The sequence below is a fragment of the Gopherus evgoodei genome, chromosome 10 (genome assembly GCF_007399415.2).
Source record: "Gopherus evgoodei ecotype Sinaloan lineage chromosome 10, rGopEvg1_v1.p, whole genome shotgun sequence".
Lineage (NCBI taxonomy): Eukaryota > Metazoa > Chordata > Testudines > Testudinidae > Gopherus > Gopherus evgoodei.
Genome location: NC_044331.1, coordinates 55,326,629 through 55,351,587, shown reverse-complemented (window position 1 = coordinate 55,351,587; position 24,959 = coordinate 55,326,629). Strand labels below are relative to the sequence as shown.

Here is a 24,959-nt window from a genome sequence, read left to right as displayed (position 1 = left end):
GAGGCGTAATAGGAACGTGTTGATAATGATTAGGGAACTATCTTTGTCATGCTCTCAGAACTCAAAAAATAACTGGTGGGATTTTCCTCAAGCTTTCCAGACAGATCCTCCTGGAGCTTGAGCAAAGAAAATTGCACCCCAAAGAGCAAATGCTCTGGGAAGTTAGGCATATGTGAAAGCGAGGTTAGCTTCTGAACCGTTTACTGATAGGAAACTATGGTATTTATTGTTGGGGGGCCCTGGTGGTAATGTGGCACTGATTCCCCTCTCTGCTTCACAAAACAGTTGGGACTTCAGGGTTAAGGGCAGGTGTGAATGTTGAAGGGAGCCTGTGACCTTCAGTGGTTGTAGGAAATTTCACCCTTTAGCCTCTGGGCTTGGAATGAATTTGCCTTCATCTCTTTGCCCCAACCCCCCACCCCTCTGCTTTGCCACCTGGACAGATTTCAGCCCCTATCATCTGATGGCTCTGCCACCTCCATTCCCAAATGCCAGGCCTGCAAAGGTCCAGTCTGAACCTCCTGCCTTTCTTTCTCTCTCAGCCCAGGTGGGGAAGACATCGCTGATTATGGCTCTGGTGGGCGAGGAGTTCCCTGAGGAGGTGAGCGAGGGACAGTTTGCCTTTTCTGTGTGTTTTTAATGCTTCCTGGGAGGGCAAATGTTTGTCTGTCATGGGGCAGAGGCCAGCAGAGCCTCTACATGTGAGACCAGTGTTAATAGGCTCATCTCTACTATCCAGGCAGAATGAGCCTGGAGCAGCAGAATCTCCAGCCTTTCTGGAGGTGTGACTGAGTCTGAGAGGCAGGCTTCTCCACTTGATTTTCTTACCGCAGTCCTGCTTTGGAGAGCAGCCTGCTCCAAGGTGCCAGGGGCTTTCTCTGTAGCCTGCTGCTGTTGGGGCTTTAGAATGAGGAGCCAGCCTTGTGTCTGCTCTGTTCCATGCATTGCCCACTGCTCTGTTCCATGCATTGCCCTAGTCAGCCCAAAGCAGTGTCCCTGTCCTCGCCTCCACCTCCTGGCCGCAATGTGTCCTCTCTAGCAGGGCAGTTCAGGCTGCTGTCCCTGGTCCAGCTGGGAAAGTCCCTTGAAGTGGTCACACTGTGTTCTCTGCTCTTCTGTGTACATGCAGAGAGCCCCGAGCTGCAGCCATCTGTGTGAAACGCAGAGTAGTCAGCCTGCCTTCATGCACTGTAGATCTCCTCCCAGCTCCAGGACATGGGCTGCTTTAGAAAGGGAAAACATAATTAGCCCAAATGGCCAGTGTCTCCCCCTGCCGGGGAGCAGATGGTCTAAGTCCCTGAGCCCCTTGCTGGCCCTCAGTGACACTTGCACTGCTGCAGCGTGAGGGCTCGGTGGGATAGATCTAAATGCCTGCCCCATTTCCACAGCAAAGCCCAGCTAACCAGCTTAATGCTCTTCCCAGGCTGCTGGAAGGTCAGTGCTTCAGGTCAATGTTTGTGTAAGGTTTGAGGGGCAATGGAAGTGCTTAGGAGTTTATCTGCAGGCCAGGAAGGGGGAGATTTGCCCTTCCAGATCCCCTCTTCTCATGGGCAAGAGAAGGTCTGGAGCTCCCCTGGTCATCAAGTGTAGTGCCGTTTCAGCCTCTCCCTCCACAGTACACGGCCAAGGCTGGAGATTATTTTAATGCAGAGCCAGTGAGGTGCAAGGTGCAGGCCAATAGTGAGTTGTGCCAGAACATGGACTGGCCCCTGCCCTGGATCCAGAGCAGAACTTGGGCTCAGATGTGAGTGCTGGAGTAGCCCTGAGTAAGAAGTCAGGCATTACGCCTTCTGCTAGCTGATCAACAGGCTGGGAAGTAATGCCCACTCTCCATGTCCGTTCTCTCCTGGGCTACCTTCCCCCTGAGCCTCTCTGTGCTGATGGACCCAGATCTGCCCTGGAGGGAGCACCTCTTGGAAGAGCGCAAGGCTGATCCTGTGTCTCCCACTCCTGAGCTGTGGCTCTTTTGAGGCATGTGCTGTGGCCTTGGGGGCAAGGGGTGATAGTGCTGAGCCTCAAAAGCTCATGTAGTCCCTGAGCCCTCCTCTTTTGTGTCTTTAAGGTGACAGAAGTCCTGTGTGTCTCCTCTTCATTGTATTCAGCATAGACCTGCCTGTCACCTCCCTCCCCCCTGCATGCTGTGCCCCGGGGCTTGCTCCTCCTCACACTGCCTCGCTGACCTTGTCTGTTTGTTTTGAAGGTGCCCCCTCGTGCAGAGGAGATCACAATCCCTGCCGACGTCACACCTGAGAAAGTCCCCACCCACATTGTGGACTACTCAGGTAGGGCCCCCTGCCCCCCATTGCACCTTCACTGCTCCACCTCCAGCTCTTCCTACTCCTTCTGTCCTCATCAGAACCCAAGCTCTGTACCCCACGCTGTGCGCAAGCCCCTTCCCAGCTGTGCCATGCTGCCAGTTCACGTGGACTGTCGTGAAACAGATGGTGGCAGCCGGGTAACTCTGCCTTTTTCCCTTTCAGAATCAGAGCAAACAGAGGATGAGTTGCAGGAGGAGATCACCAAGGTGAGTGAGGATAGGAGCCTGGGGCAGCTGCGTTTGAGATGGCAAGTCAGAGTGTCTGATTCTTTGTCTCTGCAGCCTGCCCATCAGCTTCCCCGAGCTCTGCGATAGGCCATCTCAAGAGTAGTGTTTTCAGTTTTGTTAACAGTTTGCATAACCTCTTTCCTCTTCTCACTTTGCTAGCTTAAGGTCAGTGCTCTTGCTTTCTGAAGTGGTTGCCCAGGGGGTTTCTCAGGAGAGGCAGAAGACTGGGCATTGTGGGCCTGGGCAAGGCGGCTTGATTTGATCATCAGAGCAACCTTCTGGTGAGCAATCTGTGCTGATCCCCAGAAGAGTGGACAGGACTCAGCTGTTAGCAGTTCTTGGCAGGTCTGGCAGATTGAGTGAGGGCAGGAGGGAGAGGTCTCATTGTTATGGCTAATAAAACTGGACATCTTTTCAAATCCTTGTTTGAGCTCAGCATTCTGCCCTCTCCAGCCCGGAGATCCCATGAGGAAGGAACTAGGCTGGAGGGGCTGTGTGAACCTGCTCCCTCCACCCCACTAGAGCAAGGGTGTATACAAGAGGCTTAAAGTGGTTACATTAAACCCTGCCTAAACCCTTGTGTCTTTCTGGGATTAGCAATAAACTCTCCCTAAAGGGGCAGTGATCCGTCCGTCTGCTCATTTAAAAGCACTCACGCTGATGCCATCTGAAGGGGGGGTCATGGTGAGATTGGAGGGGAAGGGCGGGGACCCAGGCAAAGCATAACAAACAGATAGAAAAGCTGATCGTGCCACAGTGCAGTGGCTGGGAGTGGTGGGGGGTGTAGCACATGGTGGTAGTCAGGGTTGGGGTTCTGCCCCAGGTGGGGAAGGTGCTGGCTATCTCTGTGATCCTACAATCCAGCACCTAACAGTGGCAGCTCCAAGGCTTACCCGTCTGCTGAGCCAGAGCAGGGCTGCTGAGATCCCTGGTTGGTCACGCCAGAGTGGGTCTGGACATTTGGTAGTACCCATCTGTCCTAGGAAGAAATTGATGCTCAGTGAAGGCAAAGAATGGAGGGGAGGGATTTCTTCATGCTTAGAAATCCAACATCAGGACACTTTCTGCTTAGGGGCTTGATGCTGGGGTATGGAGTCTCTCCCCAGTTCAGAGCCAACCCACACTGGCAGCAAGCAAGGCAGTGCCAGCTGAGGCTATTTGCTAGGCTGTGGATCAGGGTCTCGCTGAAGCTCCGAGGGAGCAAGTTTCCATGTTGTAAAATCCACCCTCACTATTGGCGTTAGCAGGCCAGCTTGGCAGTCAGAGCAGAGAGGGCTGGCTGGCTGGCTGAGGGATTCGTACTGCTGCCCAGCATTGCAGCTGATCTCCTCTCCCGCCTCTGGAGCGGAGTTGAGTCCCATTATGAGGATGGAGGTGGGAGAAGCTGCCAGGGCCACTCTCTGGGCTGGACTGTGAGTGACACAGTGTCAGGCCGCTGGGCTGTTGCCTTTCAGCAGCAGCTGGGTCACTGAAGCTCAACCCATAATGAAATCGGAGCTCTGGCCTCGTGCCGAGGGTGGGTTTTGGCAGCTGAAGTTACAGAAAGCATCTGTTCAGTTAAGAGCGTTTGGCTTCTCAAGAGCTTGCAAACAGCCTGCGGGGCAGCCTGCATTGGTATAGATGTGGCGTGTGGGTGTGTGTGCAGGGAGGGGCGGGCAGGCATTGGTACAAAGTCCAGGGCAGTGTGAACCTGCCTGGTTGTTTGTGGGAGGCCTGTCTGCTTGATAGAGCTGTACCATGCCCGGGCCGGGCCGGGCCCTGCCCTCTCTGCACTGGGAGAGGAGCATGGTCTGCGGCACACGATGGCCATCGGGTAGAACAGCCACTGCCCATGCCTGAGCGATGGGCATTCTGGAGTGTTACCCACAGCTCATCCTGCTGTTCTCTCTGCAGGCCAACGTGGTCTGCGTGGTGTATGATGTCACCGTGGAGGCCACAATTGAGAAGGTAATGGGCTGCTCCAGGCTGGGGGCTTCTGACCCGCAGTGTCATGTCTGGCCTCACTCTGCTCTGCTGCTTCCCCCTGCCCGCCAGAGATCTGCCATAGAGCATGCCCCAAACACTGCCCTGTTCCATGTTCTCCATGGAGCACTACACACTTCTCAGCCGCAGTCTGGGGCTTCCTGAAGCTACTAGCTGGTTGTAGTCTCCAAAACATGCCACCCCAGCCTCATCTCCCCAGCTCTGTATGCGAAGGGAATGTACTGCCAAGAGTTGGTCATTAGCCAGCCCACTTTTCCTCAGAGCCATCACTTAGCACCTCGTCATTAGCAGCCACAGGCAGTTCCTAAAGTGATTCAGGGCATGGAGTGCTGGGGATTTCTTCAGACACGATGGGACTCCATCACATCAGACACAGAGCAATTCCTGCCCAGGCTGGATCACTGCCAGCCCACCACCCCAGGAATTGGCTGTGGCCCCTCTGGGCTGCAGCCTGCATCCTATTTATTGTCACATGCACTCTGCTTATCTGTGAGGTTACAGTGGAGCAGATGGGCTGTGATGATGTTGTTGTATTGCCTCAGCCTCCTGCTGGCTTCCAATTAGTGCACACGCCACATCCCCACCTTCTCTGTCACTCACAGCCATGTCTAACAGGGCTTTCTCCTGGTTTGCCTTTCAGATTCGGACAAAGTGGATTCCCTTGGTGAATGGGGGAGTTGAAAAGGCTTCCAGGTATTGTACCAAGCACAGCTTTTCTGGAGTCTGGTTGGGAAGAGGGTGTGCCAGTGGCCCAATGGACCGACTCTGGGTCCTGCTCCCATATAGCTCAGTGTGTTGGCTGTGCACACAAGCACTTGAGCACAGCCTGATGATTGCTGGCTATTTGACAGGGACCTGGGGGCTGGGGGATCCTGTAGGGAAAATAGCTTGGCACTGCCTGGGAGCTTCCTGCAAATGGCAGTACATAGTCTTCCAGCTCGTGGGCCCCACATCTGATAGAGGTGGGGAGAATCTGGAGGCTTTTCCTCCTATCAGGGACTTGCTGTCACCGAGGCAAGAGGATCTGCTGGTGAGATGCCTCCTGATGTAGGGGAGCAAGTGAGTTGCTGAGTCAGCGCAGGACTGCAGAGACCTAAGCTAACCGTGGGTTGCTTGGATGTAAGGTCGTCTAACGTGCCCAGTAGTCTATTGAAAACATCAACAGGACCAACCAGCCTGGCTTGTTCTGGCTGATCCGGTGCCTGATTCCAGCAGCTGGAGGTGGAAGAGCAGTGAGGGGGCTGGCAGTTCTGTTCCTCTGAGTGCTCTTCTGACCAGCCGCCCTAAGAGCACATGTGCAATGTGGGAGCCCAGATAGGAATTGTGTGATAGGGAGACAGTATCAGGCCTTGGCCTCTGTCTTTCCTCTCCATGACACCTCATCTCTTCTCCCTCCTAGAATCCCGATCATCCTAGTAGGAAACAAGTCTGACCTACAGTCTGGGAGCTCCATGGAGATTATCCTGCCCATCATGAACCAGTTTTCTGAGATAGAGACCTGCGTGGAGGTGGGAAACCAGTGCACTGTACTTTGTCCATCCCTTGAATGTCTAATGCAGGGGTCGGCAACCTTTCAGAAGTGCTGTGCCTAGCCTTCATTTATTCACTCTAAGTTAAGGCTTCACGTGCCGGTGATACATTTTAATGTTTTTATAAGGTCTCTTTCTAGAAGTCTATAATATAGAACTAAACTATTGTTGTATGTAAAGTAAATAAGGTTTTTTAAATGTTTAAGAAACTTCATTTAAAATTAAATTAAAATGCAGAGCCCCCCGGAGCGGTGGCCAGGCCCCGGGCAGCGTGAGTGCCGCTGAAGATCGGCTCGCGTGCTGCCTTTGGCACGTGTGCCATAGGTTGCCTACCCCTGGTCTAATGTTAATTACTAACAAGAGGCCTTGTCCCTGGTTTCATGGGCTGTCACCACAGTGACTAGAGGGAACATTCTCCACCCTGATTTGGATCTGCCTTTTCAAAGCTGATCCTTGAAAGAGACCCAGCCCAGCCCTGGCAGGGATCCCAGTCTCCTGGGCCCAGAGGGGAACCTGACAGAATTCTCATTGGCTTCTGGTAGCATGAAATGGGCCAAGTGAAACCAACATGCAAATGTGGAATTTCCCTTTGCGGTTTATTTCCTAGTCACTGACTTCAGTCCAAGCCTTGATCTAATATCTGCCTGGAGCAGAGACTCACATCTCTCTTGTGCCCCCAGCTCCATCTTCCGTCTGGCCCCAGGCCTTGCCCACTCACGGTCCCTTTCTCTGTCGTTGCACTAGTGTTCGGCCAAGAACTTAAAGAATATCTCTGAATTGTTCTACTATGCCCAGAAAGCGGTTCTGCACCCAACAGCCCCCTTGTACGATCCAGAGGAGAAACAGGTAACTGAAGCCATCCCTGAACCCCAGGCAGCCTTGCACTTCTCCCTCCCAGACAGCCACGCGCTTCCAATAACCTTCCAGATTCTCCCTCTACACCCTCAATCCTCTGGCATGATTGTTTTGAACTGCTGCCTGATTCTCCTTGTCCGCTGCCAGCCAACAGGCCCCCCTCCTCTCAGCAGAGTTAGCCCATTAAGCATCCCCCCTCTGTTGCTGAACTCGCTGTGTGCACTCTGCACCCCTCCGCAGGTGCAGTTCATGAAGTACCAGGGCAGCTGTTCTAGGGGAGCTGAAGCTCATCCTGGGAGTCTCACCCAGAAGTGCCTCTCGCACACATCATGCCATGCTGCTCTGATACAATAGATTGATCACCAGCCCCACCGGGAGACAGAGTGATTCAGAGCCCTGAGAAGGCTTTCCGGGGAACAGTGTGTGAAGCCTGGGGCTGTTTAGTGAGAGGATTGATGGAGGTATCCAGAATAATGACTGGTTTGGAGAAGGGAAACTTGCACCTCATCCACCTGGTTCCAATGGTACAAGAACAAGGGAATGTCCAGTGACACTGAAAGGTGGCAAATAGTCTTTAACATTTAGAAAAGGCAATACTTTTTTGTGCAACATATGGCTAGCCAGTGGAACGCTCTGCCACTATGTGTCATTGAGACCATGAGCATAGGAGGACTCTGAAAAGGATTGGACTTTTGTATGGATCACAAGATCATCCACGGTTATGTTAAGGAGTCACGCAGAAGGGAGGCATACCTTCATACTTCAGGGCACAAGCAGCCTCTGACTGACGAGTTAGGAAGAAAATTCTCATGTGGGCTGAGTATTGTTCACAACTTACCCCTACCTCTGCAGCAGCTCATACTGGCCATTGTCAGAGCCAGGGTACTGGTCTAGGTGGACTGTTGCCCAGCGCCAGTACAGGAAGCCTCTGAAGGTGGGTTTGTGGGAGGGAGCACTGAGCAGAAGACAGCCTCTTCCTGTGCTTTTCACTACGACTCATTATGCCCACAGCTGAGACCGACGTGTGCACGAGCACTTACACGGATTTTCAACATCTCAGACCAGGATAACAACCAGATCCTAAGTGACGATGAGCTCAACTACTTCCAGGTATGGACTGCTTAGCGCTTGAATTTCCAGGGGTCCCCTGTCTCTGGGCTGTGATATCACCATGACCACTGCTACTGTTTCACCAATAGTGTTCCCTACAGCAGCTGCACACATCCCCTCCTGCCTGTTCTATGGAAAGCCTCTCTGATTCCTACTTTCTTCTAACTCCCAGGGAAAGAGAGAGTCCCTTGCATGGCACATTGAGACTTGTTTGGACTCCTGGTCCTTGATGCCAAAGGGGAATGTCAGCAGCTAGTGTTCTGGCGCACAGAGGTCTGTGTATCTGCTCGTTGTCTGGAGAAGGGTTTCATGCCCACACACTCTGAGCAGGGCCAAGCAGAGCTGTGGAAGGGATTGTTCTGTGATGTGTGAGGCAGGATACCCCTAGAGTAACAAGGAGTTCTGCGGCATTGGCCAGCTGAGGCGTAGGGACTCATGTAGCAGGAATAAGGCAGAGCTGGCAATCCGTGAGGTGAGTGGAGTTTGTCTTCCTGTGATTCAGTGGCAGGTTTTGCTTGGAGTCCCAGGGTGTGCATAGGTACTGGTATAGCAAGAGTTCAGCAGCTCTTGGGAAGCAGCCTTCTAGCTGGAGTAGAGAAATGGAGCAATTAAGGGTTCGGGGGGAGGGCTCCGGAGTGGGTTTTAATTCCTTCCCTCTCTTCTGGAGAGCTGGAAAGAGACAGAGTATGTCTGCTGGCAAAGGGCTTTCCTGACCTTGCCCTTGTGTCTCTCGGCGGTAGAAGTCCTGCTTCGGAAATCCCCTGGCGCCCCAGGCCCTGGAAGACGTGAAGACGGTTGTGTGGAAGAACACCACGGATGGGGTGCAGGACAATGGCCTGACGTTAAACGGTAACTGAAGTGGGCAGCTTTTGTGTTGGTGTCTGTCTCCTCGCTCCATTCCCGGCCACTCTCCCCTCTGGCACCTGAGAGACAAGAGTTGTGCTGGGCAGAGAAGGAAAGACCATAGATCTTCAGGACCATGGAGCATGGGCCATGGTTTTGTACCCTGCCCACGCACCCTAATGAAAAAGCTCATTGGGCATCTTCTCGGATGAGCTGGTGCTTGGCTTAGAGCCCCAGAGCCACCTGGTTCAGGGCCTGCTTTCCCAGAGGAAGGAGGGCTTCCTTAGGAAGCATCCTGTTCTGACTTGGCACTGAAGCACCTTGCTGGCTGGGCTGAGCGGAGCTTGCCGGTCCATTACACCATAGCACTGTCTGCATGGTGTGTGCCATGCACTGAGACCCTGCCTCCCTTTCTGCTCACAGGCTTCCTCTTCCTCAATACCCTCTTCATCCAGAGGGGGCGACACGAGACCACCTGGACCATCCTGCGCCGCTTTGGCTACGCAGATGAGCTGGAGCTGACGGACGACTATCTCTACCCACTGTGAGTACAGGGCTCATCCTCTCCGATGCTGGGGAGGGGTTGGCTGGCTGGGGATGGGGTCCCCTTGGGAGACGGCTCAGAGGTATCTTAATGAGCCTTCCTTTTCAGCTGCCATATTCCTTTCTGAGGAGGCTCAGGGTCTCTCTTCTGTCCTAACTGACCTTCTCCAACCATACGTGGTTTGTGAGCAGTAAGGTTCTCCTTTGCTCCCAGTGGGTCTGCATCGCTAGCTGCCCCAGTGGCCTGGCGAGGCAGGAGTTGGAGTCCAACCTGATGACAGCGCACAGCACCCAGTCCAGTTCTCCGGCAAGGGCAGAGTCGTGCTCATTGCCCCTGCACTGGCCTGTCTGGGAAGTCAGGATGTGGGGGCGGACAGACCACTAACCCCAGTGACGCTGTTGATTCCACTGGTGCCCACAGAGGGGAGCAAATGGGGCGTTGACTGTGACTTTCCAGTGAAATCATTAAGGGGCTTTTGAAGTCTGTTGTCTCTTGGCAAAGCTGTTTGGAGCAGTAAGCCATCAGCTCAGGATTCAGCTGGGATTTTGCAGCTGCCGCCTCTTCTCTGATCCCTGTCACGCGCCCAGGCTAACAAAAGGGTTTGTACTGTGAGCTAGAGAATCCTATAGCCAAAGCAGCAGGGGTGGAATAGGGCTCTAACCATCAGAAGGGGAGCTACTGTAACTAAAACACCATTGTGACATACCGGGGTACAATGCAGGCTAGTGGGGGGCTGTGTCACCCCTGCCCTGCAACCTTTGGCGCTGTACAAGGTTTTGCTGAAGCAGCTCCCAACTGGGCTGCTCCCAAACAGCCTCCAGCATGCAAGCCGTGACCTGAGTGTCTCCGTATAGCTTCAGCCTGCCAGCCACACGTGGGTTATGCTGGCGCTCACAGTCTTGGTTATATTGCAGGCTGACACCCAGCACACCCCCAATCCCAGATTTCTCCAGGAAACGTATGGACAGCCCTCTCCTGGCCAGTACACAATATTTTAAAGGGTATAATATGCCAGCTGATTATCTCAAATAGTTACTCAGACACATCAGTTTAAACACACTGGATTAGATAAAACAGTAAATCAGGTTTATTAACTACAGAGAGAGATTTAAGTGAGTACAAGTAATGAGGCATAAAAGTCAGAAATGATTACAAGAAAAATCAAGATAAGACATTTCTTAATACTTGACCTAACAAATGATACCAGATTCAAGCAAAGTTTCTCACCACATGCCTTCTGCAGTCTTCCTGACCAAATCCTGTAAGTCAGGACCCATCCCCCCGAGTCCAACGAATGCTTCCTTTGTCACTCCAGGTGCAGGGAGAGAGAGGAGGGTCCCTTGTGGGTGTTTGTCCCTCCTTTCTCTAGTTTCAGTCCCTCCCTTGAAAAACATTTCCAGCTGGGCACTAGGAGACTGTCTGTGTGGAAGGAGGTTTCTTGCTGGCTTTTTGTCACCTGTTGGAGCTTTGTTTTCCTTCCCGTGTGATGACTCTGTTTCCTGCTTAAATGCAGATGAAGCAGAGCATACTTTCCTTTGTGGAGGACAGACCTGTTTGGCAGCCTCAGTTTGGGTGGGGCTGTGGGTTTTGGAACATGTGTTGATAACTTAATACAGGGAACTCTTGTAACGTCACATCGTGTTGCCACATTTATATTAACAGGACGATATTGACCAGCAAAGTGAGTTTTCAGATGCTACCTCACAAGACATGCCTTGGACAAAAATTATTGCACTCGTGTGTAGGGTGTGAAGACGGGTGTATTCTGTCACAGCCACTCTGTCTCTTGCTGAATACTGCACTTGGAGCTCATGACAGAGCAAAATCAACACAGGAGGGGCTGCGGTAGCATTACCCACCCCCCACTTAGATAAGCATCCCAGGCCCAGGGAAGAATCCTGTATTCCTGTAAATCAGGGGCACTCAGACATCACTAGCTGAGGGCTGCATTAGCAACTTGCTCACGAACTGCGCCCAGTTGCTTTGAAATGGAGCAGGCTGCAGCCAGGCCACTGCGATCAAGTAGTCTCTTAAACCCACTGTAGGGCGCTAGGGCCTGCACTCTGACCTCCCCCGTTGTGGGTGTTTGGGAAGTTGGCTGTTTGTGACACCACTGCCCCAGGTCTCTTCTGCCTGCCCATTGAGCTGTGTGCAGGTGGTTGGCCTGTTTGACTCTGAGGCCACATGCAGCCAGCGAGAACTACTGCAACAGGCTCCGTTCAGAGGAGCCAGACCATCCCTTCTCGTGGAATTGGTTTGTGCCATTGGATGGCGTGGAGCAGCCACAGTGATTTCTGTGCTAGTCACCAGGCTCAATGAAAAGAGATCTGAGTGGACTGGTGTGTGAGTTAGTGTGTCCCTGAGTGCCTGGTTGACGGGTTGCATTGACTTGTTCTCTCTCCCTCCCTGCAGGTTCCGCGTGCCCCAGGGCTCTTCCACGGAGCTCAATCACTTTGGATACCAGTTTCTGCAACGGATGTTTGAGAAGCACGACAAGGTGAGCTGGGCTTGGCAAGGAGTGGGGAGGCAGGTGGCTGTCAAGCGGTCCAGTCCCCCTGTGAATACCGTCACAGTCTTGCAGACATGCATAGCTGCCCCTGCGCTCTTGCTCACAGGTGCATCTTTGTATCTGCTCTGCACGCAGTCACATCTGCTTATTCTGTTGTCCTTGCATTCTCCTTCCTTGGGAGGATTGGGGTAAGGCAGCCCAGGGCCGTCCTCTTTCGCACAGAGAAAGCATCTTCGTCGCATGCCTGTGACCTCTGGATACAAAGGATATTTTGCAACGCATTGTAGCTAAGAGTTAAACCAGACTCTCTGGAAACTCCAGCTGATGCAGAGCATGGCAGCCAGCTGTCTGACCAACACAGCTTGTTGAGAGCACACACTTCCCGCGCTCCGATCACTCTAAACTTGACTGGATGCTCAGTGGGTAGCCATTAAAGTCTGGGTCTTGATAAGCTCCCTGGGGCTGGGCTGTGCTGTCATGGAGACTGCCTCTCTCTGCATGACCATAACCTCTGATAGCGCCCACCCTCGAACAGTGGAGTTCTTAGTAACAAAGGGGTGGCTACTAGGAATTGGAGACAGAGCCACCTTGGCAGCTGGCCCACAGCAGTGGAACAATTATAAATGAACGCACACCAGACAGTCATCAGAGGGAGCACAAGGCCCAAATTGGGGAGGAGGAAGAAAGCAGTTTTTGCTCTTTTCTGGCTCTTTGAAGAGTGAGAGAAGAGCGTGGCAGCTCTATGCAGCTCACCCATCCGGTTCTGCAGTGATGTGCGCTGCATAAACACCCACGCCCCTGTGTGCTCTGAAGCAGGCCAAGCCTCAATTCTGCAGCACTCCAGTGTGGCAAACTGATAACTCAGTGGCAGCTTCCTTTACATGTTTTAAAAAGGAAGTTTTCTCGAGTTCAGTCCAAAGACAAACAGCCCGATCGCTCATCGCCCCTTTATTTGGTTATTAAGTTCCACGTTACACTGCTCCTGCATTTTCCATTCCAGACGTGTTATTGCGTCATAGAAGCTGTCTGGGGAAAAGCTGGCAGCTGAGTGATGGGCAGTTGGAGCTTTTGGCCCCTGAGAAAGTGTGGAAGAAAGTTGGGGATTGTAGGATAAGCACATGGATTGGGTGTTTCTGCTAAAATGATCAGCAGTGAAACAGCCGTTGATATGGAAGTTACCATCTCTAGGCTTCAGGATTAGCACTCACGTGAAGAATGTCGTCAGTTTCACACTGGGTAGATGTCAGTTACAGACTGATTCAGACTTTCTGCAGACTCAGGAAGATGTTGCATTGTTTACAGGTGGCTCACACTGTGGAGGGTCTCTCTGCAGCTATGAGGATTAGAACTATTTTTTTCAACAAAAGCTTTTCCGTAGCAAAACTCTGCAGCAGCAAGTGATTTCTTCACCAAGGTGTGCAGTCACAGCCACACAGAGTATATGGGGCTCTGTCTGGGCCTAGATAAATACATCACTTAGGCCTAATTAGCCAGCATGTGTGCATATAGAGCTGTGCACAAGAGTGTATCCATAATGCTCTGGGTCTCCAGGTGTCTCGCGCTGCAAGTATCAACTCTCCCTTTGTGTTCCCAGGATGGAGATGGAGCCCTCTCACCTGTGGAACTACAAAGCTTCTTCAATGTCTTCCCCTATGTGCCCTGGGGACCTGAACTCTACAACACGGTATGCACCACTGATAAAGGCCTGCTTTCACTGCATGGATTCCTCTGCCAATGGACGTAAGTGCAGTCCCTCTCTATCCCCCTTACTCCAGCTCACTTAGCACATCCCTGGCTCCGTCAGGGTTCTCTGTAACTGGCAGTGTTCTCTTTGCTTGGATCCCCCAGGCTGGTATCCTATCTGGATGTCCATCACTGCCTGGAGTACCTGGGTTACTTGGGCTACCCCATCTTCTCTGAGCACAACTCTCAGACACAGGCCATCACAGGTACGTCATCCCTCCGGTGTCACCAGCATTGCCTCTGCTATCCTTGGACCTTTGGGGCCCACCTTCCTAGTGCTAACACTGGGCTCTGCGTCCCCTACTCCAGTTACCCGGGAAAAGAGAATCGACCTGGAGAAGGGTCAGACCCAGAGGAATGTCTTCCTTTGTAAAGTAATTGGCCCCAGGGGCACCGGCAAGTCTGCGTTCCTGCAGGCCTTCCTGGGGCGGAACCTGGCTGTGAGTATGCATGCTTTCCTCCCCTCAAAACCCCTTGTCTCTCACCTGGATGCTTGAAAAAATGAGGGCTTCAGACTCCTCCTTTGTCACTGTGCTTATGTAAAGCAGTCCTGGGTATGTACTGACTAGGGGCTGGGAGCCCAATGCTAGGAGTATCAGGAAGGAGACCCATTAATTCATCTACTTCATCCCTCTGGCCAGTGCAGGATTGTTCCCTACAGCACATTCCCTCATGCTTTATTCCGACTAGTCTGAATGTCCCAAACAGTGAGGCTCCCACCAGTTGTTGGGTGGAAGATCTGGTAGATCTCGCTGTTTTTCCCTGATATTCATCCTAAGTTTTCCTTCATTTCCTAGAGCAGAGCAGCAAGTTCCTTCCTCACACTGCTTCCCTGCACTAACAGGCCACGCTCTGCCCTGGGGTTGTGGGGGAATCGCCCATTCCCTGGGATGAATGGATGAGGAAGCATCTAGTCTTCACAGTTGCTTACTCAATAAGTTTGTATCCTCTGGTTCAGAGGGCAGCTTGCTGTGAATGGCTTTGTGCATGTGCCAGAAGCACAGGGAGCTGGGCCCGCTCCCCTGTAATAGTTTTGCCTCCAATAACAAGTTGCTGTAGTGCTTGGGGACTCTTGGGACAATGTTCACAGACCCCAATCCATGGTAAACATTCTCTCTTCCTCATAGCTGTACTGCTGTTGGCCCTTTCCTTCCAGGCGCAGAAGGAATCCCCGGGAGAGCTGTCCTTCTATGCAATCAACACTGTCCAAGTCAGTGGCCAGGAAAAGTATTTAATAGTAAGTCCTGTGGAGCAGGAGAGTGGAGCAGCTCTTGAGGATGGATGAGCTGCTTCCTTGGCCGTGTGGAGAGAGCAGAAAGGCTTCCTGGGGATTTAAAGATGTCTCACTGGAAATGGTCATGAGGAGGATGGAAGCGGCATTTAAGCCTTCTCCAATATGCAACCCCTAGTCTGAGGAGGCCATTCTGAAGTATCCTCATGGTTTCCAGTGCAGTTTGCTTTGTCCTGTAGTTAAAGATCTGTCTCTGCTAGGCAACCACTTTTGGGTGCTCTCTAGAGGTGTGGCATATGCGCCACCTACAAAGAGGCATGAAGAGGTCAGTGACTCATCACAGGTCATAGAGCAGGTCACTGCAGTCCTGACTCGCAGCCTATCAGGCTTTTGCTTCTGCAGCTGCCCTGACATGCTGTTCCTGTGACAGCCTGGGGTTGGCATGACCTGTGCATTGGCGGGAGAAGTGCCACAGTGTCCAGGCGCTGTGATATTTCCTGGCTATCTTCTCTTGGGCCACTTCCCTTTTCTTTCCTCTGCTCCAGTTATATGAGATTGATGTGGACACGGAGTTCATGAAGGCATCGGACGCAGCGTGCGATGTCGCCTGCTTAATGTACAACGTGAATGATCCCAAATCTTTCAACTATTGCGCCTGTATTTATAAGGTAAGCATCACGTCCTCCGCTGAGCAGCAGCCCCAGTCCCTCGGAAGGAAATCCACGTCCTAATGGGAGGGCAGGGTACAGTACTGAGGATCCCTGCTTGCGCTGTCCCTTATGTTAGTGCTAGCATCGTGACAGCAAAGCACTACTAGTGCCACCAGGGATCCTGCAGTTGAGTCCTCTCACAACAGAGCTCACTTGCTGTCCTGAAAGATGATCTTCCCTTCACTAGGGGCCACCCCTGCCACAGCCCAGCTTTGGAGTCCGCTGCTCCCTTTCCCCTCGATGGGTGATGACCACTTCCCTTTATCTCCCTGTCGGGACCTTTGTGTCTCCTACACAGCAACACTACATGGATGGACAAATTCCCTGCATCTTTGTCGCCTCCAAGTCAGACCTGCCAGAAATGACTCAGCAGCATGGACTCTCGCCTGCTGAGTTCTGTTACAAGCATCGCCTGCCGCCACCGTTCTACTTCACCTGCAACAGCCCCGGCCTGCCCAGCACCACCATCTATACCAAACTGGCCACGGCGGCCGCCTTCCCGTCAGTATTCGTTCGGAACCAATAGAGAGCGTGGGCAGGCAGAATGCATGTGGGACTGAGGGGTGCATGTTAAGAAATGTTATCAGCCCAGGCCCATGTTACTGCACTTAGATGGTGATGAACGGGATCCCTTTTAAGCCAAAAAGCACTTTAAATATGTCAGTTTATTTTTATTTTATGGCTTATTGCTGTCGGATCTGAGCGCCTCACGCATTCCTAAATGTATCTTCCTAGCATGCCTGGGAGGTAGGAAAGCATTATTGTCCCCATCTTACTAAGGCATAGCACGACATGCCTGAGAGCCCTTACAGGAAGTCAGTGGCAAAGCCAGGAAAAGATCCCAGATCTGCCTTAGCCACAAGACCAGCCTCCCTCTCCTTTAGTGTGAGTAGGGTCTGCAGAGGGAGTCTGTAAAAACAGCACCTTCACTCTCACTGGCCTGCCACCTGTGGGCATCGGGTGTGGCCTCCTTATAAACAAATAAGTGTGTAGCCCTGCACAGCCAGCTCAGCTCTCCGGGAGAGAGCTGGATTCTGTCCCAGCCCATGCACCGCCAACAGAATTGTCAACTATTTATCAACTACGTTCCCGTTGCAGGATCTTTATTGTTGATGCGTGAGTTGGAAAGAGCCTAGCGGGAATTTCCTGTCCCAGGCACTGAGCTTGCAGCTCTGGCATCGGTCTTGTATTTTCTCCCTAAACTGATCAGATTTGTACCGAGATCAGTAAACTGGAGCCTCATGAGGCCGTTTGTACAGAGTTGCTTTCTGGTGTAGAAATGAGTTGCCCAGTTAAGCAGATTTAGGCTCAATATTTAGGTTTGGCAAAAGAAAGTGACTAGAAAAGTTCCTGGATAGACCATTGCCTGCAGTAAGAGCATTGTTTTAGTAGAGGGGAGCTGGACAGTGAAACTGACCCATCTAGTTAGATGCAGGGAGTAAACGCCTACTGGGAGTAAATTAGATTGTTAATTCTAGAAGAACAATAAGCAGATCCGAGATTTTTCGTTGGTCTTCATTCAGTAAACATTTTCTCTTTTAGCGCTGACGCTTTTTTCTCCACATATTAAAATTTAAATATTCCTAATATATCTAGGAACTTCAGTATAAATAAATAGCATACGTAATGGAGGCCCTGAGATTGGCTGTTCTTTGATTCAGCTGTGTATGAATAATGGATTTTCCTCTCCTCCTTGGGGATGTGCCTGGAGTATATAGAATTGGATAATGCAGGCTTGCTAAGGAAGCTGACTTGCATGGGAGGCTTGGTCCAGTTCTGCTTAACATCCTCACAACTGCACTGTAATGCACTCTAGATGGGCAGGTTCCACCGACCTGTCCTGGGGGCGACTAGTGGCCTTGATCCTCCAGGGCAGGGGGTTCCCCCCTTTGAAAATATTTCAGGTTGTGAGGATCCCCCCCCCCTCCTGCCCAAAAAAGTGTTAGCAAATTTCTGTACATATCAGCTTACCATATTTCAAGTTCCCAGATAGAGGCCACAGGGAGGGCGGGTACAGCAGCTGCCACGCTCTGTCCGGGAGCAGCAGTGCAGAAGTAAGGGTGGCAGTACCATAGCATGCCACCCTTTGGACCAAAAAAGAGGTCATGCCTGGGAAAATCCGAATGTATGGTAACCCTGTGTTAAGGGTTAACTAAGCACTGTCATGAAATGCAAAGGATCTAAAGATGATTGTAATATTTTTTATGATTTCACAAACCCCCTACAATTGTCTTTTGAGTTGGGACCCCCAGTTTGAGAAATGCCATTCTAGGGCTTTCCGTAACTGCCACTTCTCAGCAGCCCTTGGTGGGTTTGATGTATTTTGATCTCAGCGTTGGAAGGTGTAAATGCAGCTTGGCCTAGAAAGGAAGAGGTGTAACTCCTGGTTCGTACCAGTTACTTCAATGATGTTGTGCTATTTATACCTTTGCCAAGAAAAAAGCATGTCGGTAAAGCCTGTATCCATCCCACCCGTTCATAAATACACTAAGAAAAGAAAGGAAAGGAATTCCGTTGTAATCAGCTCTGATGAGCTACCAAGGGATCAGTGCACAGATGATGGTGAGGACCAACCTTACAGTGCCTCCTTTTCTCCCCCATATCCCTTCTCCTCTTTTCTGCTTAGAGACAGTGAAAGATTTTCAGATTGCAGAATTTCAACACAATTCTCAGGTTCCCTTTTTGAAGCCAGCTAGAGAGCCGGGCACATTTTTTTCTTTAAATTTTGAATTTTCCAAACGGGGGGTGGGAATTGTCCTCCCCCCTTCCACCCCCGTTGTGCTTCTGCTTTTCTGGTTCTCTGCTCTACACAAGGGGTGAGGCTAGCTCCACTGTCCTCTGGGGAAGTGCTGGCGCTTGGTTGTCAGCTTCGGACTCAAAGGAGCTAGGTCTGGGGCTCTCCATACATGCACTTTTTGCAGGTATGGCATTGTCATGCCGGTGCAGAGTGCTTGTTCCAGCGTGACTGCTCTGGAAGCCGAGGGCTGGCCATCGGAGACTATTGCATGGCCAAGTGCATCCTGTCCTCTTGGGCTGACAGTTTCTCTAGTGTCTGTGTGGTTGTAGGACCTTGTCTGTGCAGTTCACTGAACAGCTGCTTGTCTGTTTCTTTGCAGTCACCTGAATGACACCGAGCTGGGAGCTGCTTCCTTCTGGCTCAGAGTAGCCTTGGGAGCCAGTATCACTGCTGTGGTAGGATTTGCACTTTACAAAGCGCTGGCAAAGAGCAAATAAGGAAGAAGAGAACTGACCTTCCCTCATCCCCGTCCCAATGCTTACCTAAGCTTCCTTCTACTACTACAACGCACCCAGGTAGACGGTATCAAACTGGCCCTCCCTGGACCCCTGGGAGGAGGTGCCTTCCTCCCCCAAACTTGATTTCAGCACCAGCAAAGCAGATCCACAAACAGGATCCTCCAGACCTACTGACACCAACCAGCATGGCCAAGAATGTTGTTCTCTACACTTCCAACGTACCCATCACTAGAGGTCTGACTCCAAATGCCCCATTGCTCAACGTTACCCTCAGTCCACTCTGCTGTGGGAATGTCATGGTCTCCCCTTGCCATGTCTGGGCATCTGCAGAGCCTGGAGTCCAGTCTCCCTGGAGCTTTGAGGGGGTCACCTGTGTCTCTTTTAATATTGTTTTTAAGACCAGCTCAGACTTGAAACAAACGACACGCCCTGGGAAAGCTGTACATATCTCTTGGACCAGGGACGGCAGCGATCACGCTGGTCCAGTCTTTTATTCCCAGGGATAGTATCATTTTATATCAGTGTGATTCACGGGGACTTCCTGGAGCCTGCGGGAATTCTGCAAGCACCAGAGTTGGTGCCGACTTGTGTTTTCTCTCCTCTGAGGTGGAGCTGTGCAGTGGGCTCGGGGCCCTGTCCTTATAGCACAAGGTCTATTAGGAAACAGTGGACAAAACTGGGATTTAGGAAGCCTAGGCTAACTAGAGAATGTATTGTCAAAGGTGCTGCGTGGAGGGGGATTCACCCATTGTGCTTCTTGCTGTCTAGTAGCCATCTAATGTCTCCTGCCATTTATTGGCATATCCTTCTGTTGACTGCTGGCCAAACCTCCTTACCTTAGAGGCATTGTGACTCTCCAAGCTGCCGGACTTTAGCAAAGCTACGCTTCTGGAGGCACTGTCGCTTACAAGGTATTCCAGGGACCCTTCTGCCCTTTCCACCTGTCCAGGGATGCCATCAGGTTCAAGTTAATATCAGAAGCCCTTACAATGGTCACCAACAACCCCCTTAGATTAGTAAAAGGGAGCCTTTGAAAACCTAATCTACTACTTAACTATTCCTGCACTTGGAAATTGCTTCTTTTACGTTCAGTGTCATAAAATGACTTTTTAATAGTAGGCTTTATCAGATGTTTTTTTAAATTTCCATCTGGGTCTAACCAACCTGTGTCCCTGTAAAAGACCCTGCATTGTGACCTCACTTCAAAGGCAATCACTAGAAAATGATTTCCAGGTGCTCACCGGCTGCCACCTCAACCAAGCTTCCTAGAAGCTCCTATTCCAGCCAGTCCCACCATGCAGAGGTATGGGAGATTGCTGCCTGGCAGATCCTTCACCAGCTTGTCCCATCCCACCCTTCACAAGGCTGTTTTCCCCTTTCCAACCCCACCCTGCTTGTGTCGCCAGTATTAATAGGCATCCTGGGAGGTGTGTTAACCTGGGCAAAGATGGCATGTTTGGCAGGGTGATACACCAGCTGATATAGCAAAGGACTGGTGTTTCTGAATTCACCATTAGAAGTGTAGGGTGTCTATACTACCTGCGCAGTGTCAAACCAATACTGTAATGTTACTGTGTCAACTACAGTACCTGATGGAATTTGTGCCGTTGGTGCAAATGCTCGGTGATCGAGTATTGTGCAGCTACGTGGCCACTTGTCCGTACTGCATGACCATGGGCTCTGCAGCACCACATGATACTTTGTATTTGTAGCTTTCATTGTTGAGTCTCTTATAAGTTCCTTGAACTGGAAGTTTTGCTTTCCCTGACGCCCTGGCTTTTTCTGATCCAAAGTGGTTAACTGGCAGATGCAGGGGCTATCAGCCCCTTGCTGCTGCTCCTCTTGTTCAGACACCAGCTCCCATTTTATCAGCCCAGCACAAAGTCCCTATGGGACTCACTGAAGACCGTCCCGGGGTAAGGACTGTCCTCTCCGCCAGCCAATCCAGGCCCATCTCTGCTTTCCTCACCTCCCGGCTGCATAAAGTTTCTGCTCTGTTCATGCCTGTTGGTGGAGAAAAACATGAAGTATTGATTCAGGAAATGCTGCTAGCACTTCAGCCTTTTGTGCGCACTCAGGGCAGGCTTCTGTACAGTATCTTTGTGGGATGACCTGATGGAAGATGTACCTGTTTCCTGTATGCTTGTCTATAGTTTAAAATACTTTCAGGCTGCAGAGTGAAGGCTGGGCTCGAAGCAGAAGCCTGCCTTTAAGTCCGTTTGTGTAGGGGGTCCTCTGGCGACTGAGTACAGCATCTTCCTCCTTAACTGGCTTGCTGGGGTGGGGACTGGGCTGGCTCCCCAGTCTGGGGGCAATGCATTTCAGACTCGTCAGGCTGGGCCTGCTCCAAGGGCCTTCTGAAGGAGCTCAGCACGGCCCCCGTCCTCTCTGATTCTTGGTGGTGGGTAACGTGTATGCTTGTCCAAGTGGCTCCTGCTGCGGGACCTGTCTCTCCGAGCTGAGGCAGAGAACAGTGGGGTGGGGTGATTTTGAACTTGTGGCCTTGGCTTTGCAGTGTGGAGCCTGTGGCTGTGGGCCGAAGTCTCCTCACCAGGGGGTGGAGGAAGAGCACCCACCAGCTGCCAGAAGCTGACAGAGACGCCTGTGCAGGGCGCTGTTGCACAGATCAGCCGGTCTCCGTGCTTGCATGGCTCTGAAGCACAGAGCTGACTGTCACGGGTGCCTCCCTCAGGCCAGGGAGCATTTGCTAAATCAAGGCAAAGGGCTCCAGAGCATTTCTGTCTTTAACCGAGCCACGTTCCCCTTTTTCAGTGTTCACACGGGGCACAGCCTTTGCCAAAGGGCCTTCCTGTCCTCCAGGCTGCCCCATGACAGCCTGGAACAGGTAGAAGCATTTCAGAATTCAGCTAGCAATGCCCAACTGTCTCTGTCCTCGGAGCTTGCCACGGCTGAGAGGACCTGGCTCTTTGTGACTGTCCATGTTGGGTGCCGTCAGCCCACCAGTGGCCTGGGATTGAGCTGTGAGTTGAGCTTTCCCTCAGAGTCACTCTCATGACAGAGCGGCCCTCCTGGTTGAAATGGAGGGCACAGTTTTGTGGCGTTCTCCCTCCTTGTTCCCTTGCCCACCTCTCATTGCTCGTGGGAATAATGTTGGTCCCACCACACAGTGGAATCTGCACAATCTTCTGGTTGGATTATTTTTTGGGCCTCCAGAAGCTATGTTTGCTTTGTGGTGGGGGCCAGGTCCACGTCGAGTTTCCCATTTCACTGGTCATTCCCCAGTCCTTGCTTGAGTGTGTTAAGTCTGTGATAGCCAAGACCCAAATGTGGTGTCTTCTATATGAGAAACACTGTAATGAAGTGCAGAGGCTGAAAGGCCTTCTGCCCTTGACACTGTGTTCCAATGACAGTCCGGATCCTATTAAGCCATATGATTTTATCAGAAGAATTCTGTAAAAAAATAAATTTTTATGCACCTTCTGGCTGCAAATTCCTTGTCTGCTTTTCTTATTGGCAGGAGTGGGGAAGGGTGAGTTGTCCTCTGAGGTGTTTCATGCAGATGAAACCACCTTGGAGCATACCAAAGCTGAAGACCTGGGGGTAGTAGTATATATTATTTGCCCCCATTGTGCTAGGTGCTGTACAAACAGAATCGAAGATGGATCTCTGCCCCAAAGAGCTTACAGTCTAAGAGGAGACCAAACGTGATAGACAGAAAAGAAGTGATTTGCCAAACTTTACAGTATGATTGATCTCTACTGCTATGGTGCCATCCGACTCTGAGCAACTTACAGCAAAAAGGACCAAGATCTGAAATAAAAGTCTTTTAAAAAGAAATGGAGCAATAGCGAAGTGAGATGCGGCCTCCCTTTCCCCACCTCGCACCTATCCAGGCTCAGAAGAGCTGCGTGAATGGTGGTGGTGTAGGGGGGTATGAATAAGCAAAATTCCTTTACTTCACTGCCACCTCCTGCATTTGCTGTTTCCATCGGAAGGAATGTCGATGGGAGCAATGAACACGAAGTGAATGCTGGCTAATATTTGATCACAGCCAATTTTGAACTCTTTGATCAAGTCTTTGCACGGGTGACCGAGTTGGGGGTGGAGTTATGCTCGTCCAATCCAGGAACAGAAATCTGCCATGTGTCCTGTGTCCAGAACTAAGCAACATAGCTCTTATATTGATTACATGAATACGCTAAACCTCAAGAATTATCTTCCACAATTATTCAGTGAATAATGGCCACGATGAGTCTGATAATTCATGAGTAGAGACAAAGCGTATCAAGTTGGTCACAGATGGACTGATACATGGCCACTTGCCATGGCAAAACTTTTGTCTTTTGAGAGGGTGGAGGGGGGGAGAGCTTTTTTTAAGCATCTTTGAACAACAAAAGTTGTGTCGTTCAATTGGCGGTGTAGACAAAGCCAAAGGTAGGGAGAGGATGGGTGAGGGCCCAGCAATAAGATCCCTCAGGGAGGTGCATGTGCATCCACAGAGTCAAATACAATGTTTGTTACTGTAGCCTTCTTGGGGACCTGGCAGATCAGTGATTGTCATGATCTTCCTTTCCCTGTGTGTAAAGTTGCCCTGACCCCCAGGGACAGGACATCCAAGCCATCCTTCTAGGAAGCAGGCCCCAAGTAAGGGCGGGGGAAATAGGTACCTGTACCTGGCCCAGTCAGAGGGCCAGAAGCCTGTACCATGGGAAAAAAATTCAGACTAGATTGTGGTGGTTTGTGTGACTAAATTTCATGTATATAATCAGCCAGTGTTTGTATCTGTGAGTGAGGGAGCCAGGCTCTGGGGAGACATGAGCAGAGACCAAAACTCCCAATGACTTCAATAGGGCCAGAATTGCACCTGGTGCTTGAGTTCTCCTTTTAGCCCAGCAGCACACGCTCACCTTGCTGGGAGGGTTGGACCAGGGCTACACCAATGAGCATTTTCCCTGGGAGCGGCTGCTGTCTCCAGTGCAGGGCTCAGCCGTTCTTTGGCTCCTCCACCTTTGGCTCAGCATGGGAAGGTAGGGCAAGACCTCCTCTCCTCCCTTCTCCAGTTTTCCTATGCTTCGGCGCCTGGGCAGCTGTGCTGGAGCTGTGTTCCTATCTAGAGCCTATTTCTGGAGCTGGCAGCTTGGTGTTTCCAGCCCTCAGGCGTTCTTCAGAGGCCTGGGCTGCCAGGAGGAATTGCTCCATTACAGCTCTCCGACAGGAGGTTACGGTTACGGATTCAGGAGTATCCCTCAGCAGAGGTTGCCATCGCAACCCTTTGGCATCTGTCACAGTCAGCATCAGCCAAAGGGTGCTAGGGCAAAACAGCCCCCAGCCTGCCCTCATCTCTCCGCTTGAACGGCAGACAGCCGGGCAGTCGAAGGGGGAACCAAAGGCCAGGCTCCCAGCAAGAGAGTCACTGGCAGGGTGCAGCATCTTGGATTTGCACTACCCCAAACCAGTGCATGCCTGCTCCAACCTTCCAGGCTGTGGTTCAGCTGCTTCCCCTCCTCGCAGCTTGGAAGGAACAGGAGATTCCCTGCTTCTCCCTGGGATCCTTATAGAAGGGCACGAGGGCCGGCCCTGGGCTCCATGAAGGTCTCACGCAGGAGGAAGCAGATGTGGGTGAATGAGGCTTGATTTCTGTTTGTTCCATGGAGCTTAATGGGTAACAGAGAGCAGGATGGTGTGTGAGATGCTCCACCTTGTCCCAGCTGCAGATAGCTCGTGGCTCCCCTTCTCCAGAGATGGGGGAGTGGCCCGGCTGCCCAGGGGCGAGTGGCTTTTGCTGCACATAGGTGTGGGAGGCCTGTCCAACTCACTGCTTGTGCACCTGGTTTAAATGCGTTGTACGGGGCAAAGGTCGGGGGGCTGAGCTGCTCACCCTAGGAAGCCCCATTAGACCAGATAAGGGATAACACGGAGCAGCCTGTGCCCCTCACCTCTGCTTTGCACATGGATCGGAGCTGGGTGGTCGCGTATCTTGGTAGCGAATGTCTGGGATATGGTTAGGGCCTTTCTTTCCTCTGTTAGCAGTTTGGCAAATACTACAGGTTACGCTGCTCTACAGCCAAAATGCTTCTGAAATAAATGTAGTCCAACTTTACTAATTCTGGGTCACTGAGAACGAAAATGATGCGTAAAATT

At 51.6% G+C, this 24,959-nt stretch overlaps 1 protein-coding gene across 3 annotated transcripts in view; it reads left to right on the top strand.

Moving 5' to 3' along the window:
- RHOT2 (ras homolog family member T2) overlaps positions 1 to 22,308 on the top strand; it is a 30,725-nt gene extending 8,417 nt beyond the window's left edge. For 2 of the 3 annotated variants that reach the window (XM_030577554.1, XM_030577556.1), the window contains exons 2-19: positions 543 to 601; positions 2,201 to 2,282; positions 2,481 to 2,524; positions 4,439 to 4,492; positions 5,169 to 5,221; positions 5,928 to 6,036; positions 6,802 to 6,903; positions 7,924 to 8,022; positions 8,763 to 8,871; positions 9,289 to 9,409; positions 11,822 to 11,906; positions 13,513 to 13,658; positions 13,767 to 13,867; positions 13,971 to 14,101; positions 14,818 to 14,898; positions 15,438 to 15,560; positions 15,901 to 16,103; positions 18,719 to 22,308. In XM_030577554.1, coding sequence (XP_030433414.1) covers positions 569 to 601; positions 2,201 to 2,282; positions 2,481 to 2,524; positions 4,439 to 4,492; positions 5,169 to 5,221; positions 5,928 to 6,036; positions 6,802 to 6,903; positions 7,924 to 8,022; positions 8,763 to 8,871; positions 9,289 to 9,409; positions 11,822 to 11,906; positions 13,513 to 13,658; positions 13,767 to 13,867; positions 13,971 to 14,101; positions 14,818 to 14,898; positions 15,438 to 15,560; positions 15,901 to 16,103; positions 18,719 to 18,836 — 1,794 coding nt within the window. In that variant the 5' untranslated portion in view covers positions 543 to 568 and the 3' untranslated portion in view covers positions 18,837 to 22,308. Of the gene's footprint in view, positions 1 to 542; positions 602 to 2,200; positions 2,283 to 2,480; positions 2,525 to 4,438; positions 4,493 to 5,168; positions 5,222 to 5,927; positions 6,037 to 6,801; positions 6,904 to 7,923; positions 8,023 to 8,762; positions 8,872 to 9,288; positions 9,410 to 11,821; positions 11,907 to 13,512; positions 13,659 to 13,741; positions 13,868 to 13,970; positions 14,102 to 14,817; positions 14,899 to 15,437; positions 15,561 to 15,900; positions 16,104 to 18,718 lie in introns of all 3 variants that reach the window. The other variant, XM_030577555.1, reaches the window with a different exon arrangement.
- Positions 22,309 to 24,959: the final 2,651 nt, after the last annotated feature.